Genomic DNA, 16917 nt, shown 5'->3' with positions numbered 1-16917 from the left:
ACTGCTGAGGGACGCTAAAGGTTGAAGCTCCAGAAAATGCCGTCTTGTGCGTGCAATAGGTGAAACTGTTCACTGGAGAACCTATAGCATCAGATGACGCTCCCATTTGGAGCTCATGTTGAGATGGATCCCACGGGATGTTAAGCGACAAGCGGCTTTTCATCTGTAACAGAAGTTGTAAGATTAGCTGCTATTCCTTTGCTGTAATGAAATACTCAGTTTTATAAAATTAATTGAATACTTATTGTAATGATGCGGTGCTCAGAAGTAAGTTTTTTAGTCGCCCTTAGCCCTTAGCCCTTAGCCCCTTACAGCCTTAGCCCCTTACAGCCTTAGCCCCTTACAGCCTTAGCCCCTTACAGCCTTAGCCCCTTACAGCCTTAGCCCCTTACAGCCTTAGCCCCTTACAGCCTTAGCCCCTTACAGCCTTAGCCCCTTACCGCCTTAGCCCCTTACCGCCTTAGCCCCTTACCGCCTTAGCCCCTTACCCCCTTAGCCCCTTACCCCCTTAGCCCCTTACCCCCTTAGCCCCTTACCCCCTTAGCCCCTTACCCCCTTAGCCCCTTACCCCCTTAGCCCCTTACCCCCTTAGCCCCTTAGCCCCTTAGCCCCTTAGCCCCTTAGCCCCTTAGCCCCTTAGCCCCTTACCCTTAGCCCCTTACCCTTAGCCCCTTACCCTTAGCCCCTTAGCCAATAATACTTCAATTGTTGTCAACAACTGTTCAAGTTGGTTTAGCTTTAAGATTTTACAAAAAGTACAAGTGGTGATTAAGAAGAGAGTAGTTGTCAAAGCTGGGAAAACATGTAGCCCAATTATAATGACCTCCATGTGGCCGGCTAACATTGTACTGTAACAGCCAGAGCAACCTTTACAGCCAAAGCATTAGTCATGGCACTCGTGTATGAATTGTATATCTTTTGTCATCTATTCATTTATCCTGTGTTATTGTGCTACATGTATGAAGGCCATCATTTCATTTACTTGAACAAGTCTTCCTACCTGTGAAGAACGCCGGCGCCATGTTGTTGACGGTCTGCCAACACGATTACATGAGTCCTTCCCCGGGGGCCGACAGACTGCTGAGGGACGCAAAAGGTTGAAGCTCCAGAAAATGCCGTCTTGTGCATGCAATAGGTGAAACTGTCCACTGGACAAACTATGGCATCAGATGACGATTTGCAGCTCATGTTGAGATGGATGCAGAGGGATCCCACGGGCTGTTAAGCGACAAGCGGCTTTTCATCTGTAACACAAGTTGTAAGATTAGCTGCTATTCCTTTGCTGTAATGAAATACTCAGTTTTATAAAATTCATTCCTGCATTCAATCCTTATTGTAATGATGAGGCGTTCAGAAGTAAGTTTTTTAGTCGCCATTAAAATAGACCGAATAAGGGAGAAGGGTTATGAGTGTGCTTTCTCTTCCGTTGCCACAATGATATTCAAAGATAAAATCAACGGCTTACACTCACCTAACAGATGCCTCGCCTCTGATGGCTACAGGTTCCGACACGAACTTAACACGCCATGCACGTGACGTAACCAGGACATCAAGGGATTTTCACATCAACCGAAATATTTCTAAATAAACCACTTTTAGCTTCAGTTGTCATTGACTATGACGAGGGTAGAGAACCATACTTTTAAAATGTCGGTGTACATTTGTCCCAAAGTCGTTCGCATTATGTTATGGGTTGCAAATGAACCGGTTGAAACAATTGCTTCCGTTATTTCGAGCATTCTGCGCGCCAATTATGTCCACAAAATGGCGACTTCGGCTTCAGCTCGTCAACTTCGACATCGTTTATATACTGTATATTGTCCTGCTGTCGGAGCGAAACGCCACTATTCGTGACTTAAAACTTTAATACTGACCTTGTAGCATTGCTTGTGCGGCGTCAGAGTTAGATGGCAACTCCGGTGTTCTCCGTCAGGGTGTTGGAACGCCGACTCGATACCAAATGAAATTGGCGCCAATGAAAACAATGCTGTTGCAAGACAAACCGTTTACTTCGGCACTTCTTCGCGGTCGTGGCGGTGTTAACTGTCAGTATTTTCAGCCCCAAACCGCGGTAAGGGGCGACCTGACTTCGTCAGAGAAAAAAAGACGGTTGTCTGCTGCTTCCGGTCAACTTTATTTTTCGACTACCCAGCAACGAGAGAACAGCGCGCGCGCACACACGAGATCCCCGCACTTCCTGGTTCACGCTCAACCGACCCACATAGCTGGCCAAACACATGCCTGCAACAGCGTTGAAAAGTAAAAAAAAAAACAAAAAAGAGCAATACACATGTAATATATTCTCAAGCATTTTCAATTAAGAGTTTCAACAATCACGTCTAATAGTTTTACAAACAGTAGTCGGTGAATGTCCAACGGAGGTACGACTATGGCCTAGCATTTTAGCTTGAACATATAAGTCGTCAGTTCTTTTAACATGGCACATATGTTTCAGCGTTTTTGACATTTCAAACATTAAATAAACACCTACTTACGGCATTCCCTCTAGAACACTTCAGCTTGGCTGCCAACAGAGTGACATTGGGACGATTGGGATCGTCGGCGCCATGTTCCGGACGGAACCAGGAAGTGCAGGAACAAGAAGTTTCAGCGCGGATGTGACGTCGTGTTTCACAATGATTTTTACACACTATAACAAGAGAAAGAATACTTTATACTTCTGAAGCACCCTGGGCACCGTTCGTAGGGTGCTCTAAAAAAAGGAGTTTTTATTTGATTTGTTGGATTTCACGTTACGTCACCGCTGACTGGCGGATCAGTACGGTGGCCTGTGATGGACATACAAAGATGATATCAGCCTCTATCGCCCTCGTGTGGCCACTTCGAATACACACAAACGTCTTTTTGAAGTGTACTGTATTTTGGACTAACAAGTAAATGTTGAGAGCACACAAATGACACATGGTACAAATAACATAGCCAAGATTTACATGAAACTAAATTTTAAGGAGAAGAAATTCAAGAATTGAGGCCCTTAATTGACATCCTCCCTCGCCCGCATCATCATCAGCAGTTCCTTGTCCTCCTCATAATGTAGCGTCGATAGGCGCACATCCCAGCGTGCTTTGCAGTACTGTCTATGAAATAAATAGCTGTTAACTTACTTGTTTTAAGCCATGTAAATAGGTTATTCTTGCACACGACTCGCCAAGTCTGTTCTAAATCTATCTATTGTGTTGATGTTTGATGAGATTTTTTCAGGACACCGTGACTGTAAACATTGTGCTGGGCAATCATATACTGTGTTTGCTCAATGGTGAAGTCATGGCTAGTGTAAGCTTTGTCTTACTCTGCGCGGGACTGCGGGACTGCAATTCCTGGGTTAATCAGGACCTGTTGACATGAAAATGCCATTGATAATCCTATATTTCTTCAAATCAACTGACCTAAAGCTAAAATATAAGAATTCCATCACACCAACCGCTGTGGTTAAGAGGGACAGCCATCATCATGGCAATCATAATGATTTCTTGTATCTTTAATGGTTGCTAATCCCTGAACTCAACAAATCAATGATCTACCACCGAGAAATGAATGAATGTTTGTAACTTCTGGCCACCTCTGACGGACAAAAGATTAACAGTCACGACGGATAATTCCCAATACAGCAATGGTGGCAAATCAGCCCGACTGTCTAGTCTGACTGGCTATAGGGGCGGAGTTCAACTTGTTTCATCATGGTGGAGATGGAAAAGCAATGGAGTAGGAGGAGTTGCTTGGGAAGGTAAAAAGACTGTCAGATAGGGTGATGAGTCTGAAGATGAAAAATGAAGGTGTGCCGTTCAATGTTGTTAGCGGGTATGCCCCACGAGCAGGATGGGAGTTGGAGGAAAGAGAAAAACTGGCTGGACGCTGATGAAGTCTTACAGAACATCCCTGGAAGGGAAGGAGTTGTCATTGGGGCAGACTTGAATGGACCAGATGTGTCAACGGAAGCTCGTATTGAGAGTATATAGTATATAGTATTGACACTTTTATTTTGATTAAATATTGGTTTTGTTTTTTTAAAAAAAAAAAAAAAAAGACACAGCATTGGCCGGGTTTCGATTCCCGGTCAGGAGTGTGTCCTCGTGTGTTGTTTTACTGACGTGCTTTTATTTTGAAGGCTTGACCACCGCCTACGGGCACGTTGCCGAGCAGACTGGAAAGCACAGCTTCCGGCTCGAACATAATCATATGTTTTTTTGTATGAAAGTTGAAATATGGAAAACCAAACTGTATAATTAAAACGAGAGGGCGCGGGGAAATCGTAGTTTCAAGTGATAACGACAGTTGAGTTTCATTTTGAAAGTAATGACTCTTACCAATTGTAAGAAATCGCTGTGGCGCCCGATAGGCAAAAACCGGATGTAAAAAGTAATTATCGTTAATTACCCACAGTGATTTTAACATCACTTTAAAGTCGTAATTTTATATTAATTCTGTTAGTGTTAATAAAATCGTTACGTGCTCGTGTCGATTTTGTGGCGTATAAGGTAACGTTAGGGTTATGGGGGATGTCACCCCACAAACGCGTTCCTCGATATTGTGAGATTGACATGCGAAAAATATAAGGTAACGTTAGGGTTATGGGGGATGTCACCCCACAAACGCGTTCCTCGATATTGTGAGATTGACATGCGAAAAATGTATTCGTGGTTTGCTTTATTTTGAAAAATTTAGCCCGGAAGTGTTTCTTACTAAGGTCACTAGAACGGATAGGTCTGACCAATGCTAACATACGCTATTGAGCCAACGCATAAACTTGCTGGCGGTGTTGTCTCAAAAGCTTTCAGTCCACATTTCTTTACAACTCTTGAAGACAACAGTAACCTTTCGAATAGGTTTGCTCTCTACACGCCCTCGGGTGATACGCTGTTGTTGTGAACGTGATGACTGATTTATTTTTAGGGGAAAGATTGTGTTGTTTTAATAGCTGTGTCCTCTGAGTAAAGCTTGGACTTGACAGACATGGAGACTCCTGGTATTGAAGATATGATCGACTTTCGCCGGTAAGTCATTGAAGGCTTGCTAGCTTATGTAACGTCAGCTACACTTCGAATAATTCCACATTAGTAACAATTACCCGCTCAGGAAACCCCCAAATTTATTCGCAACATCTCATTTGTAAGTTTTATATATGGAATCCCCCGAAAACGGCCTTAGGCGTTATATGCTATGACTTGTGACACACTGGCACGTAATGCCACGTATCGGAAATAAAAGCTGCAAACTGTGTTTGAGAGTTGGAGGCCAAAACATGTATTACATAAATAATATATGTTATGGGATTTTGATTAATGTGGTTTCCATTTTTGCACAGGTTACCCAAAGACACACTTGTCCTCCTACTGTTGCTGCTGTACTTTCCGGTTGGCATTTGTTTGATGTTGTTACGGATTTTTATTGGTATCCACGTGTTCTTGGTCAGCTGTGCACTGCCTGAAAGTTTTTTAAGAAGGTAAGCTTTATGCATTTGACAAATGACACTGTGCACGTTCCTTGCATCACATGATTTTCCACAGTGTTTGGTGCTTTATATGTGAAAATACAATTTGTAGACAGGTCAGGGTTTTCCACAGTACTGTGGTCCATCTGTGGCGTTGAATTGGGATGGGCAACTAGATAGACCCGATCCGACATCGCTTTGAAACATGCATGAGTGAAAACATTCATGATGTTTTCTCAGCTCCATATAAGTTTGTGCTGATTTTAAATAAAAAAGACACATCACTTATACCTATACCTAATATCGCACAATATTGGTAAAAAGATGCGTTATAATTCCCAACCAAGTCAGTTATATGTGACTATGAGGTATGTTAATGAGCAGAATTACAGCACCGTGTACTGTACAGAGTTATAATGACAAGCTACAGACAATACCTGTTATAATGTGTTTGTGAGTGAGAGCCAACAGGCAGTGTCCATCTATTTTCTATGCCGCTTATCCTCACTAGAATGGCGGGGGTATGCTGGAGCCTATCCCAGCTGTCTTTGGGTGAGAGGCGGTGTATACCCTGGACTGGTCGCCAGCCAATCGCAGGGCACATCTAGACAAACAACCATTCACACTCACATTTTGGACTCACAATTTGGATATGTAACATTTGTACTGGCGGCACGGCGGTCGAGTGGTTAGCGTGCAGACCTCACAGGTGGGAGACCAAAGTTCAATCCCACCCTCAGTCATCTCTGTGTGGGGTTTGCATGTTCTCCCCGTGCATGCGTGGGTTTTCTCCGGGTACTCCGGTTTCTTCCCACAGTCCAAAAACATGCTCGGTTAATTGGCCACTCCAATTTGTCCATAGGTATGAATGTGAGTGGGAATGGTTGTTTGTCTGTATGTGCCCTGGGATTGGCTGGCCACCAGTCCAGGGTGTACCCCGCCTCTTGCCCGAAGACAGCTGGGATAGGCTCCAGCACCCCCGTGACCCTCGTGAGGATAAGCGGTAGAAAATGAATGAATGAACATTTGTACTACTCATACGGTCATGAACAGAACTAACTTGAAGTCTGCTGTGTTTCATGATGTTGAGAGGTCACTCTTTTGTTCTGCCTCCGTCTAACAGGTTAATCGTGAGGGTTATGTGCTCGGTCTTGGGGATGCACGTGAGGCAGAAAAATCCTCGATCCAGAGACAGGAATACCAAACTGTATATATGCAATCACGTGACCGAGTTTGATCACAACATAATCAACCTCCTGACCCCCTGCTGCACTGTGAGTCCTCTTCAAAAATGTAATGATTTTAAGTTTTATTATGTGTATTTACTCTTTTTTATGCAAAGCACTTTAAATTGCTCTGTTTACAAATTAAGCTCAATAAATAAACTCGCTTTGCCTGGACAAATAATCAACACTTCTCTTCATTAGCCCCAGTTGGAGGGCTCCACAGGTTTTGTGTGTTGGGCCAGAGGTTTCATGGAAGTCCGCTTGGCACCTGGCCAGGGAGCGATAGGAGAGTCTCTTCAGAGGTACTGCTCCACTGACGGTACCTCACCCTTGCTTCTGCTTCCTGAGGAGGACACTACAAACGGCCATGCTGGCCTGCTCAAGTTCAGGTCAGTACGAAAACATTACACTTGTTCTCTTCAGATCTACTGCATCAAATCATCCAGAATCTGTATTAAAAACATAGCACTTCTTCAAAGTCTTGCTCCGTTTTGTTTGCTTCCATTCCAGATTTGATTCCATAATTGTTTGTGATAACGGGGCTAACATCCGTATAATGTACATAGTCATCTAATCTCTTCTTTCCTCCGCAGTTCCTGGCCTTTCTCGCTGACAGACTCCATTCAACCTGTGGCCTTGCGGGTTGCACGACCCCTGATTGCTTTGGTAATTTTAATATTGGTATTTTCTGTCCCTGCATAAACACAGGTCATTATTTTTCATGCCCAGTTATCGTTTTATTACCGATAAAGACCGAGGTCTTTGTATCTTGAATGCCCTGCACAATCTGTACATTGTTTCTAATACTAAAAGTGGTGGATAATCAAGGCTACTTTATAATGCCACAAAATCACATGACCTTTTTTGTGTTTTTACATTTGCAGAGCACACCAGAGTCCAGTTGGTTGACAGAGCTTTTATGGACATTTTTTGCTCCATTTACAGTGTATCATGTAAGGTACTACATAACTTTATCATTATTATTATCACTATCAGCTGCAGCATCTTGTGGTTACATCATCACAGTATGGACTGTATGTAATTTTTTTTCTTCTCAATGTTTAAAGTGTAGTGTTGCTCTACATGGTGTGGAGGTGCGATGTCATGAGGCTGGTGTGTTTTCTAAGATTTATATATCTACAGCGCCCTCCAGTGTATTGAAACAGCGAGGTCAATTTATTTTATTTTTGATGCGGACAGAAAACGTACGGGTTTGACACAAAAATGATGAATATGAGACGAGAAAGCAATATTTTTAAAAAAGCACTTATGAATCTTGAGAGAGGATGGAAAATCAGTCACAATCATTGCTCAAACACTCATCATGCATAGCCAGTACAACCATTTTGAATGTCCTGAAGAAAAAGCAGATGTTGAACGGGTAGACCAAGGAAAACATCAGCAGGTGATGATAGAAACACAGAGACAGCTGTAAAGGTATTATTACCATCTACTGTTTATGGAAAAGTTTATGAACGTAAGTACAATGGCTACACCAGAAGATGCAGACCATTCATGAGCAAGAAGGAATTTTTTTCTGGAATTTTCTTTTTTTTTTACCTCTAAATGCAGTCTACACAGGCAAAACTTGTACCCAATCTTGCTTTAAAGATTATAACCAGATTGTAAGAAGAGCATGAAAGTGCAAAAAGAGGAAGCAAGAGTGCTTATAATTTTCTTAAGACTTTGTTCAGGAGGAATGTTTCGATTGTGGAAAAAAAAGTAATTATTTTCTAGATATCCTAACTTTTTTCTTTTCTGTTTTCAGTTGGTTACCACCAGTCTCCCGACAGGATGGTGAATCCTCGCAGGAATTTGCCAACAAAGTCCAGGAGGTAAACTACAACGAGTCATATGGACATTTATAACCTAAAGTCAACTTCAATCCATGCAATTACTCCCGTCTTTTCTAGTTTATTTATGTATCTATCAATCTATAAATATACAGTATATAGATATACAGTCATCCCTCGCCATAGCGCTCCAAACACCTCTCCCTCACGCTATTGCAGGTTTTTAAAAAGTAATCAATAAATGGCCAATGTTTTCTGGTTGACTATGGCCTGTTGTTAGAAAAAATATATATATTTAAATACATTTATATGTATTATTCTGGTCACTAGCAAACCTACAGAAACGCTTAGCATGGTAACACTTGTCCATGAAAGCACTGAATGTAGCATGTTTACATTAGCATAGTAGCATTTTTATCCATTTTCATTAATATTAACATTGGCAGACACTTAGCATTATCGTGCTTGGTTTTGCATGCTAAGATTAGCATAGTAACATTTTAGCTGATTTCAAAAGTAGAAACATTTATCAACACTTAGTGCCGTCATCTTGTTTTCAACTATTTTGTGTCTTTATGCATCACACACACATACACACAATTAAAGAAAATAATTTAAATGACATGCTTCACAATATTGTGACGTGGTTGAAACCCAGCAGTTAACTGGGAAATAAATGAGGAAATATTGTATTGCTGTGTTGGTGCCACCATTTGGCTGGTTGCTGTGTTCATTCATGTAAAGATGATTTTGTAAGGGAAAAACTTCCACACTCACTAAAGTGTGACATTGGTGGGTCTCCATGCTTTCAGCTGCTAGCCTGTGAACTTGGCTTGGTCTCAACAAAGATCACTAAAGCCGACAAAGCAGAGCACATCAAACGGAAACGACATGCTGCGCCGCAAACATCTTCAAGTAAGCAAATCCCTCAACATCCTGCTGTATGAGCGGACAATTTGGCAGATTGTATTTCCATTCTGATGTATTGGTCATTGTAGGCGTGCGACCCGGTTCTATTGGCCTGGGTTTCATGGTGCCGAGTATGGGAACAGATGAGCGTAGGATTGCTAAGATGGCCCAGCAAGTGAAGGACGTACTGCCTCACATCCCACTGAATGTCATTGTAAAGGACTTGGGTAAAGTAAAACACAATCGGCACACTTTTACCCGTCCATCCAACATCATCCTTCCTTGCACTGTCCTCTTTTCTACCAAAATCATATGAATATGGATTATGTAATTGCATTGATGTGCTGCAACATCATGTGCTCCTTTCTCACTGAAGGGAGTTTTTATGCTGCTTAAATGATTAAATGTCTGTTGAGGGAAATGATGGACAACGTTTGTAAATACACACTGACATATACAAATGTATATCCCGAGCACAGAGAACAAAGGACATAAAGTCATTTTAGCCACATACTAATACTATCTGGAACATTTGTGGTATATTCACAATAAATAATGTTACTTTGAAAATTTACGCCATAATTTATATTAATCACACTGGTCACTGGAATTCAACAATTACCTCACAATTAGCTACTGTTGCGGCCATAACCCATATAATGTCACCAAAGGTGACTATAGGGGTGTTATTTCATGCCTTGAGGGCTCTAATAATGTAAAAAAAAAAAAACACACAATTTTTTTTCATCTAAAAACTGCATTTGATGTTGAGTTGTGTTGTCATTAGCTAATATTTGCATTTATTTGATGATCTGAAGCATTTCCAGTCCAGTTTGGCCAGAAAAGTAAGCCCACAAGTTCTATCCATTCATTTTCTATACCGCTTATCTTCATTAGGGTCGCAGTTGTACGCTGCCGCTTACACCCTGTATTGGTCGCGAGCCAGTCGCAGGGCAACCACGTATGTGGTGCACAGTGAGACTTAAAGTTGCCTTTTGATGATTCTACAGCAAAAACCAATTGTGTTGACATTACTATAACAAACCTGCTGGAGAACAAGGAGGAAGCCTCGATGGAAGACACTGCGATGTCGTCATTCGGAGCGTCAATGAACAGCACACACAGTTCTGGTTCTGCTCCAACTATAAAGGTTTGGCCTTATGTTTATTGTTTATGTTACTGTTTCCTGTCTTTTCTTTTTCTGTCTAAATGCAATCTTAACTCCATGTCATCTTCTTCACAGCCTGCTGCCAAATCTTTTGGGAAATCACCAGCTGACAGGCATTTGTCTCTCCAAGAGAGGAAGGAAGCGCTGTACAGTTTTGCACGAAGGTTACATTTCTTTGTCCTTAGCAGTGCAGTCGTCCATCATTTATCACGGTTAATTGTAAATAGATTTCAATATTAATAAACAGAAACCGGTTTGACTTATTTGCCATCATTACAGCCCTGTAGACATGGAATGGGAGGAGCACTCTACCATTTTGGACATGTCATAGCTGATTCATTGCAGTGCTTCATGCAATGTAATCTAATGTAATGTCTCAATCAACTTAGTCTTCACTACAAAGTGGGAATTATGAATTTTGTAGTGTTGTCGATGTCTTGATAAAGCATTGATGCTCAAGCGTTTCCTGTTTGTTTTCCAGGCGCTACATTGAAAAACACGGATTGGATCAAGAGGACAGTCAGTGAACACTTTGGGTCAAAAAGCCGCCATTCTCAACAGGAAGAAGCATTCAATTTATCTGCCTAGCCTCCAAGATGATTTTTATATTCAGTCAATTGCAGGGTGTTGGAAATAAGACTTTGCAGATATTGCAGACAAGTGTTCCCAACATGTATAAGTTGGAAAGATGATTTATGCATGTTCAATACTTCATTCTGGCTGATGCGTAATTTTGATAACTTTGTATTACAATGCTGACTGTGAATCATCTATTTATTTTTATAATGTCCAGAGTCGTCGATTGAAATAAAGTTCAGCTTGACCGTGCATTTGGAGGAATTATTTCATAACACTGCACAACAGCTTTCTTTGCCTCATTGCCAATAGTGTTTGATTATAGCAAGTGATTGATTTGTTAAACCCATACAGTTACATGTACAGCATGATTTGGTTGAATTCAGACTATTATATTTGATTTAGTTTACATACGTTAGAATACTCCACACAGAGATGCCCGAGGGTGGAATCGAACTCGGGTCTCTTGGCTGTGTGGCCGCCGTGCAGCCCGACAAGTTAACTGTTTGTTCCAAGTCGTGGTGGCAGGGTAACAAGTGAGTAAGTGAACTAGTTAACGGAGACGAGAACCCGTGAGTCCCGATCATTTGAAGACTCGTGATTTTTGAGCGACTCGTTTATGACTCGTTTTTTCCATGGGGCTAATAAGCTTTCACTGCAGTAATTGTAGTAGTTGCACAATTAGTGACATGTTAACTGTTTAAAAAGCGGCAGTATGTGAGTTGATGAATCGAAGACGAGAGTTATGAACGACTCGTTCATGACTCGCACAGCTGTCTTAAAATATGCCGTCATTTTCCACCCATACCAGAAGCGTAGCTACATACAATTTGGGCTACATGAACAATTTTCCCTACCACTATAATATGTAAAAAAAAAAAAAAGAATCGCTACATATCGTCCAGGGTATCATGCCCGTGAACCGGAAACGACGTTCTTCTCTTTCCTCCCAGAGCATTGACGTGGTAAATAAGCTAGTACGTTAGCAATGTCGGGTATGGAGGATATTTCCAACGATTTTGGAACATTTAAAGAAGATGGTGAGTTTAATGTAGTGGCGGGGGACCATGTCGACGATGGCTATGTCTTGGACCCGACTCGGTACATGTTTTACAGGTAGGTTTTTGTTACAGAATGTCAAGTGTTTAGCTAGGTAGCTGCTTATTAGTTCAACTAACTTAATCATAGAATGACGACTGTCTTTCGTGTACTTTTTGTGTATGAAAAACAAATGAATGAATGAATATGGCTATTTTCAAAATTAGCATTACTTAAATGTTGATGTTGAGTTACAGGTGCCTCCCCAAACAAGTCCTACTGCATTAATCTCTGACATTTGGTATCGTGTACGGTGTTCGTTGTCTCAACTAGTTTTATTGGTGTGTTTGTTTGTTTCAGAGACAGAAAGGAGTGGGCTGACCTGGAGCCTGTTCCTCAGGATGATGGACCAAACCCTGTTGTCAAGATTGCTTATTCAGAAAAGTGTGAGTTTGTTGGAGATAAGTAATGCAATGCAACGGTGCCTCAGTAGCCAGTAGCGCCATAGACATGTAAATAAATGACTGTTTTTGTTAATTTAGTGTCTGTCTTTCAACAGTCTCTGATGTTTTTGATTATTTCCGTGCTCTCCTGAAGAATGATGAAAAGAGCGAAAGAGCTTTCGCCTTGACGGCAGACGCCATTGAGTTGAATGCAGCGAATTACACAGTGTGGTAAGGTTGTTGTTTGCAAGTTTGATTGGAAATTGTTTTAAATTCAGTTTAATTTAAGTTCACTGTCTGTTACAAGATGTTTTTTGAAAGGCAGTTGAATCACTGGTGGTTTTGTGGCAACATGCAGGCACTACAGGCGGGTATTGCTACAAGCTCTGGCGAAGGATTTGAGGGAGGAAATGAGGTACATTACAGCCATCATTGAGGATCAACCGAAAAACTACCAAGTCTGGTGAGTGCATATAAAGAAATGTCAATTGAAATGTCTTTCAACTTACCACTTCCACACGGGAATGAGAGGGAGAGCCTGTTTTTCCACTCCAGCTCAGCTATGGCGTGTCCCTGTCAGCCATACATGTACTATATATTTACACAGGCTCTCTTGAAAATGAATTGCACAGAGAAACAATGTTGTAAAGTGGAAAAAAAAGAAAAAACTCAACATTGCAACTGTCTTCCAGGCATCACAGGCGTATCGTGGTAGAGTGGTTGAACGACCCCTCAGAGGAGCTGGAGTTCATTGCGGACATCCTCAGCCAAGACGCCAAGAACTACCATGCCTGGCAACACAGGCAGTGGGTCATCCAGGTTAGTTAGATGATAATCCATGGTTATTATTTTACCATAACGATACCATACAATAACAAACCATAGTCCATATAGTAGATATAATCAAAATAAAATAGGCCATTTAAGACATAAATAAGATGTGTGTTTCCTTTAATCCTTACATTCTATACTGCTTGGCCGGTCTGGGTGGCAGGAATGCTGGAGCCTATTCCAGCTGGTTACACCCTGGACTGGTCGTTAGCCAATCACAGGGCACATATAGACAAACAACCATTCACACTCACATTCATACCTATGGACAATTTAGAGTCGCCAATTAAGCTAGCAGCGGAAGTCCCAAAATGTGTGTGAAAGTGCCAAATTCCGACAGGTTTTCCATTGTTTCCATTACAATTTTAGGAGTACAAACTATGGGACAAGGAGCTGGAGTTTGTAGAGAATCTCTTGGAGGAAGATGTGAGGAATAATTCTGCCTGGAACCAGAGGCATTTTGTCATCTCGCTCACGACAGGCTTCTCCGATCAGGCCGTGCTGGAGAGAGAGATTGAGTAAGTCTGTCCGTGTCCCAAATTGTCTTTCCCATCACATTTCTACCAATTTCTGTGGAGTCGGAGTCTCCCACAGCGCTGCACGGAAGCTGGGGGAGATGATGTCATGGTTTAATTTACATAATTGGCCCATAACGCACAACTTCGGCCAGAGTTATTTTCAAAAGGATAATTCATAATGCCCCCTACAGAGAACATACTAACTCCTTATCACTTGCCAACAATAAACAAGATTGTTTATGGTTATTCTACGCCTGTCTATCTTACCTCCATTTGTGTCGTCACATAAGGTACTGTTTGACCCAGATCAGAAAGGCCCCCCACAATGAAAGTGCATGGAATTACTTAAAAGGGTAAGACATTTATTTCTTATGTCTTATATTTCTTATGTCTGCCACCATGAAGGCAATATTGATTGGTTTCATCTCCCGATGAGTTGCATCTTGTACCGACATGACTGATTCTAATTTGGGTAGCATAACGACTATAATGGTCATTATCACTGCCGTCACTTCTATTATTGGTACTGGTAACCAACCATATAGTGATTGCCAATCCTGATTGTTCTCCAAGGATGCTCCAAGACAGAGGTCTGTCTTCCCAGCCCGGCCTGATGGAAAAAGTCCTGGAACTGAAGGAGACGCGTTGTTCCTCTTACCTTCTAGCCTTTCTCTTTGATTGCTATGAAGATGCTTTGGAGAGCAGCCGAGAAAAGGAGAACGCGGAGGAAGAACGCACAGAGGCCTTAAAACGAGCTCTGGAAGTAAGTATGATGATTCCTGATAAAACTGCTTGAGGGGTCATTATCCCACATCTTTACATCGTTGTCGTCCAGGCCAGAGCCAATCAGCGGGAGTTTTATTGAAACGTGGAGGAAAAAAATAATACTTGGCGTGTCATGTGACATTTGAATAAAATAGATAATAGAATAAAATAGAATATAGATATATAAATTTTAAAAAAGCAGCTGTAGGGGAACTTGTTGGCACCAGAGTAAACATCAGGTTAGTTTACATGAATTTACTATACAGACATTTATGGAAGTTGATCTTTTTAATACTAGCAAGATCCGCTAATAGTAAGAATACTCCAACAACACCGGCTGCTTTTTCTCCTCTGAACTACTTTGAACCCCCAAATTCCCTCCGCATCTGAAGGTAAAAGTAACTTCAATTGTTCATCTATCAGATGGTGCCATGCAACCACTTCTTATTTCAATGACCAGAAAAGTGAAAATGAATAAACATTTAAAGCAGGGGAAAAAGAAATCAGCCAGTATGCTGGGGAGTGAATAGCAAACCACAAGTAGGGAAGCATCTAATGTATTGTTCAAGGTAGCGACTATCGTTTACCAACGGTACAAAGAGCAGTTACATGAATTATATGACCAACCACTGTGCTGTAGCACATTTGTGAAAGATCATTGTTCATCCATCCACAACAATGACATACTCTGCCACTAGATGGCAGAAGGTATATCAGTAACCTGTGTATCCACGTACCACTCATATATCATCATTTTTAATACTTTTTGCACCAAACCTGACTCTTTTGTCTTCTTCCAAGGTGTGTCAACTTCTAGCCCAGGAGAAGGATAACATCCGTAAGGAGTATTGGCTGTTTTTGGGACGTTCTCTAAAGAGCAAATATGGATTGAGCGGACCTCTAACATCTGATGCCGAACCTTCATCTCCGACGGCTGAGCGGCAGGAAATGAACTAGACAAGCCATGCCCACTCCACTACCACAAAACCTGCTTGCTGAACTTGTTATCACCGTCAACTGCAGTTTTGCGTGTTGTATAATAAGATTCCCACTACAAAGGCTCACATAGGGAAGGAAATGACAGCTTATCTATACTATGGCTGTCGAAAACATAACTTGCTGTATGAATAGGTACAAATCACACACATTGGGACAAGCTGTTATGATGGCAGACAGGCACAGTGGAGCCTCCCCACAGTCACAAGAGTCTGACGCTCTTTTTATAACTTTCTTCTGACCTCAACGCATCAACAGCAGTGCAGTTCCAACACCGTGTACAGTATGCATCGCCTCAATGTCATAACATTTTTATTATGTGTGGTCTATATGTGCTCAGAAATCATAGACTAGATACGCTTAATTTAAATGTTAGTTCAGTTCATATATGGTACATATATGTCAAGCAGGATGGAAATCATTTCTGTTTCATGTCCTACGTTTATGTATGTAGTTGATCACTCTGCTCTCCTTAAATGATAGACTTCTAGTTGGTCGATATTGCTCATATGTCATCATTGCAATGCAAGCAACAGGACGTCTTCACTAAAAGCACTCTCAAGTAGCTTATTTGCGTTTTAAAGCGACTTTGAAACTGAGTCACTATTAAATCTTTCAATATCACTCTGTGTTTTCATGTTTAATAGTGTGGAGGGGGGATGTATCCCATTCACAATAAGTGGGTAATAGTTTACACATACACTATGTGTGGGGGCGGGGGGAAACCACCAGTGAACTATGCTAATTGAAGAGAGAAGGGGAGCATCGACATCCAAATAGATGTTTATACGGGTACATCAATTACCCTTGTTTTTTTGGACGTACATTACATCTCATTTTATTGTTCTACCTCAGTGATGCCCAAAGTGTGGGCCGTGGTGGTACTGCAGACGGGCAATTAGAGGTCATTAAAAATATGATTAATTAGGAACCATATACAGTTTATGGCTTGAATGCAGTTATGAAACGTATGAGAATTAATTCTGACTTAATTCTGTCTTGTGTGTAAAAAGTTTGGGCTTCCTTTATCCCCCTGCTTTCATTTCAATCCTGAATCTTAATAATAATAATATCATTATGATTATTATTACTTTAATAATAATAATGATAATAATAATGGGCGGTGGTCAAGTGGTTAGCGCGCAGACCTCACAGCTAGGAGACCTGAGTTCAATTCCACCCTCGGCCATCTCTGTGTGGAGTTT

The 16917-nt window shown here is 41.5% G+C and overlaps 2 protein-coding genes and 1 long non-coding RNA gene across 3 annotated transcripts in view; 2 read left to right on the top strand and 1 right to left on the bottom strand.

Annotated features, from left to right (window-relative positions):
* The window catches only part of LOC144894625 (uncharacterized), a 2377-nt gene extending 270 nt beyond the window's left edge, over positions 1–2107 (bottom strand). The window contains exons 1-3 of the long non-coding RNA XR_013625269.1: positions 1875–2107; positions 1001–1244; positions 1–163 (exon numbers count right to left, since the gene is read on the bottom strand). The exon at positions 1–163 is cut by the window's left edge and continues 270 nt beyond it. This is a non-coding gene — a long non-coding RNA (uncharacterized LOC144894625). The remainder of the gene's footprint in view (positions 164–1000; positions 1245–1874) is intronic.
* A 2577-nt stretch (positions 2108–4684) lies between these two features.
* aup1 (AUP1 lipid droplet regulating VLDL assembly factor) lies at positions 4685–11373 on the top strand. The gene is made up of 12 exons (XM_058063285.2): positions 4685–5012; positions 5324–5461; positions 6573–6723; positions 6877–7064; positions 7269–7341; positions 7560–7633; positions 8444–8510; positions 9281–9383; positions 9467–9604; positions 10388–10527; positions 10621–10709; positions 11027–11373. The coding sequence occupies exons 1-12, from the start codon at positions 4972–4974 to the stop codon at positions 11070–11072; spliced, it is 1248 nt and encodes a 415-aa protein (XP_057919268.1). The 5' UTR covers positions 4685–4971; the 3' UTR covers positions 11073–11373.
* A 658-nt stretch (positions 11374–12031) lies between these two features.
* On the top strand, positions 12032–16318 carry fnta (farnesyltransferase, CAAX box, subunit alpha). Its single transcript, XM_058063286.2, has 9 exons — positions 12032–12237; positions 12520–12605; positions 12719–12833; positions 12961–13065; positions 13295–13421; positions 13803–13951; positions 14242–14304; positions 14525–14714; positions 15518–16318. Exons 1-9 carry the CDS (start codon positions 12110–12112, stop codon positions 15671–15673), a joined length of 1119 nt encoding a protein of 372 aa, XP_057919269.2. The 5' UTR covers positions 12032–12109; the 3' UTR covers positions 15674–16318.
* Positions 16319–16917: the final 599 nt, after the last annotated feature.

This window comes from Doryrhamphus excisus, linkage group LG22 (genome assembly GCF_037039965.1).
Source record: "Doryrhamphus excisus strain RoL-2023G ecotype Guam linkage group LG22, RoL_Dexc_Guam_v1.1, whole genome shotgun sequence".
Taxonomy (NCBI): domain Eukaryota; kingdom Metazoa; phylum Chordata; class Actinopteri; order Syngnathiformes; family Syngnathidae; genus Doryrhamphus; species Doryrhamphus excisus.
The sequence above is the reverse complement of the archived record's forward strand: the minus strand, read 5'-3'. Positions and strand labels throughout refer to the sequence as shown.

What these genes read in the sequence shown, in the direction of transcription:
- fnta (XM_058063286.2), top strand. Translation starts at nt 12,110, where the DNA reads ATGTCGGGTATGGAGGATATTTCCAACGATTTTGGAACATTTAAAGAA. An exon ending in GATTGCTTATTCAGAAAAGT is followed by an intron (nt 12,606 to 12,718) that starts GTGAGTTTGTTG and finishes GTCTTTCAACAG; the next exon opens with TCTCTGATGTTTTTGATTAT. An exon ending in GTGCTGGAGAGAGAGATTGA is followed by an intron (nt 13,952 to 14,241) that starts GTAAGTCTGTCC and finishes TCGTCACATAAG; the next exon opens with GTACTGTTTGACCCAGATCA.
- aup1 (XM_058063285.2), top strand. Translation starts at nt 4,972, where the DNA reads ATGGAGACTCCTGGTATTGAAGATATGATCGACTTTCGCCG. An exon ending in GATATGATCGACTTTCGCCG is followed by an intron (nt 5,013 to 5,323) that starts GTAAGTCATTGA and finishes ATTTTTGCACAG; the next exon opens with GTTACCCAAAGACACACTTG. An exon ending in CCTGAAAGTTTTTTAAGAAG is followed by an intron (nt 5,462 to 6,572) that starts GTAAGCTTTATG and finishes TCCGTCTAACAG; the next exon opens with GTTAATCGTGAGGGTTATGT.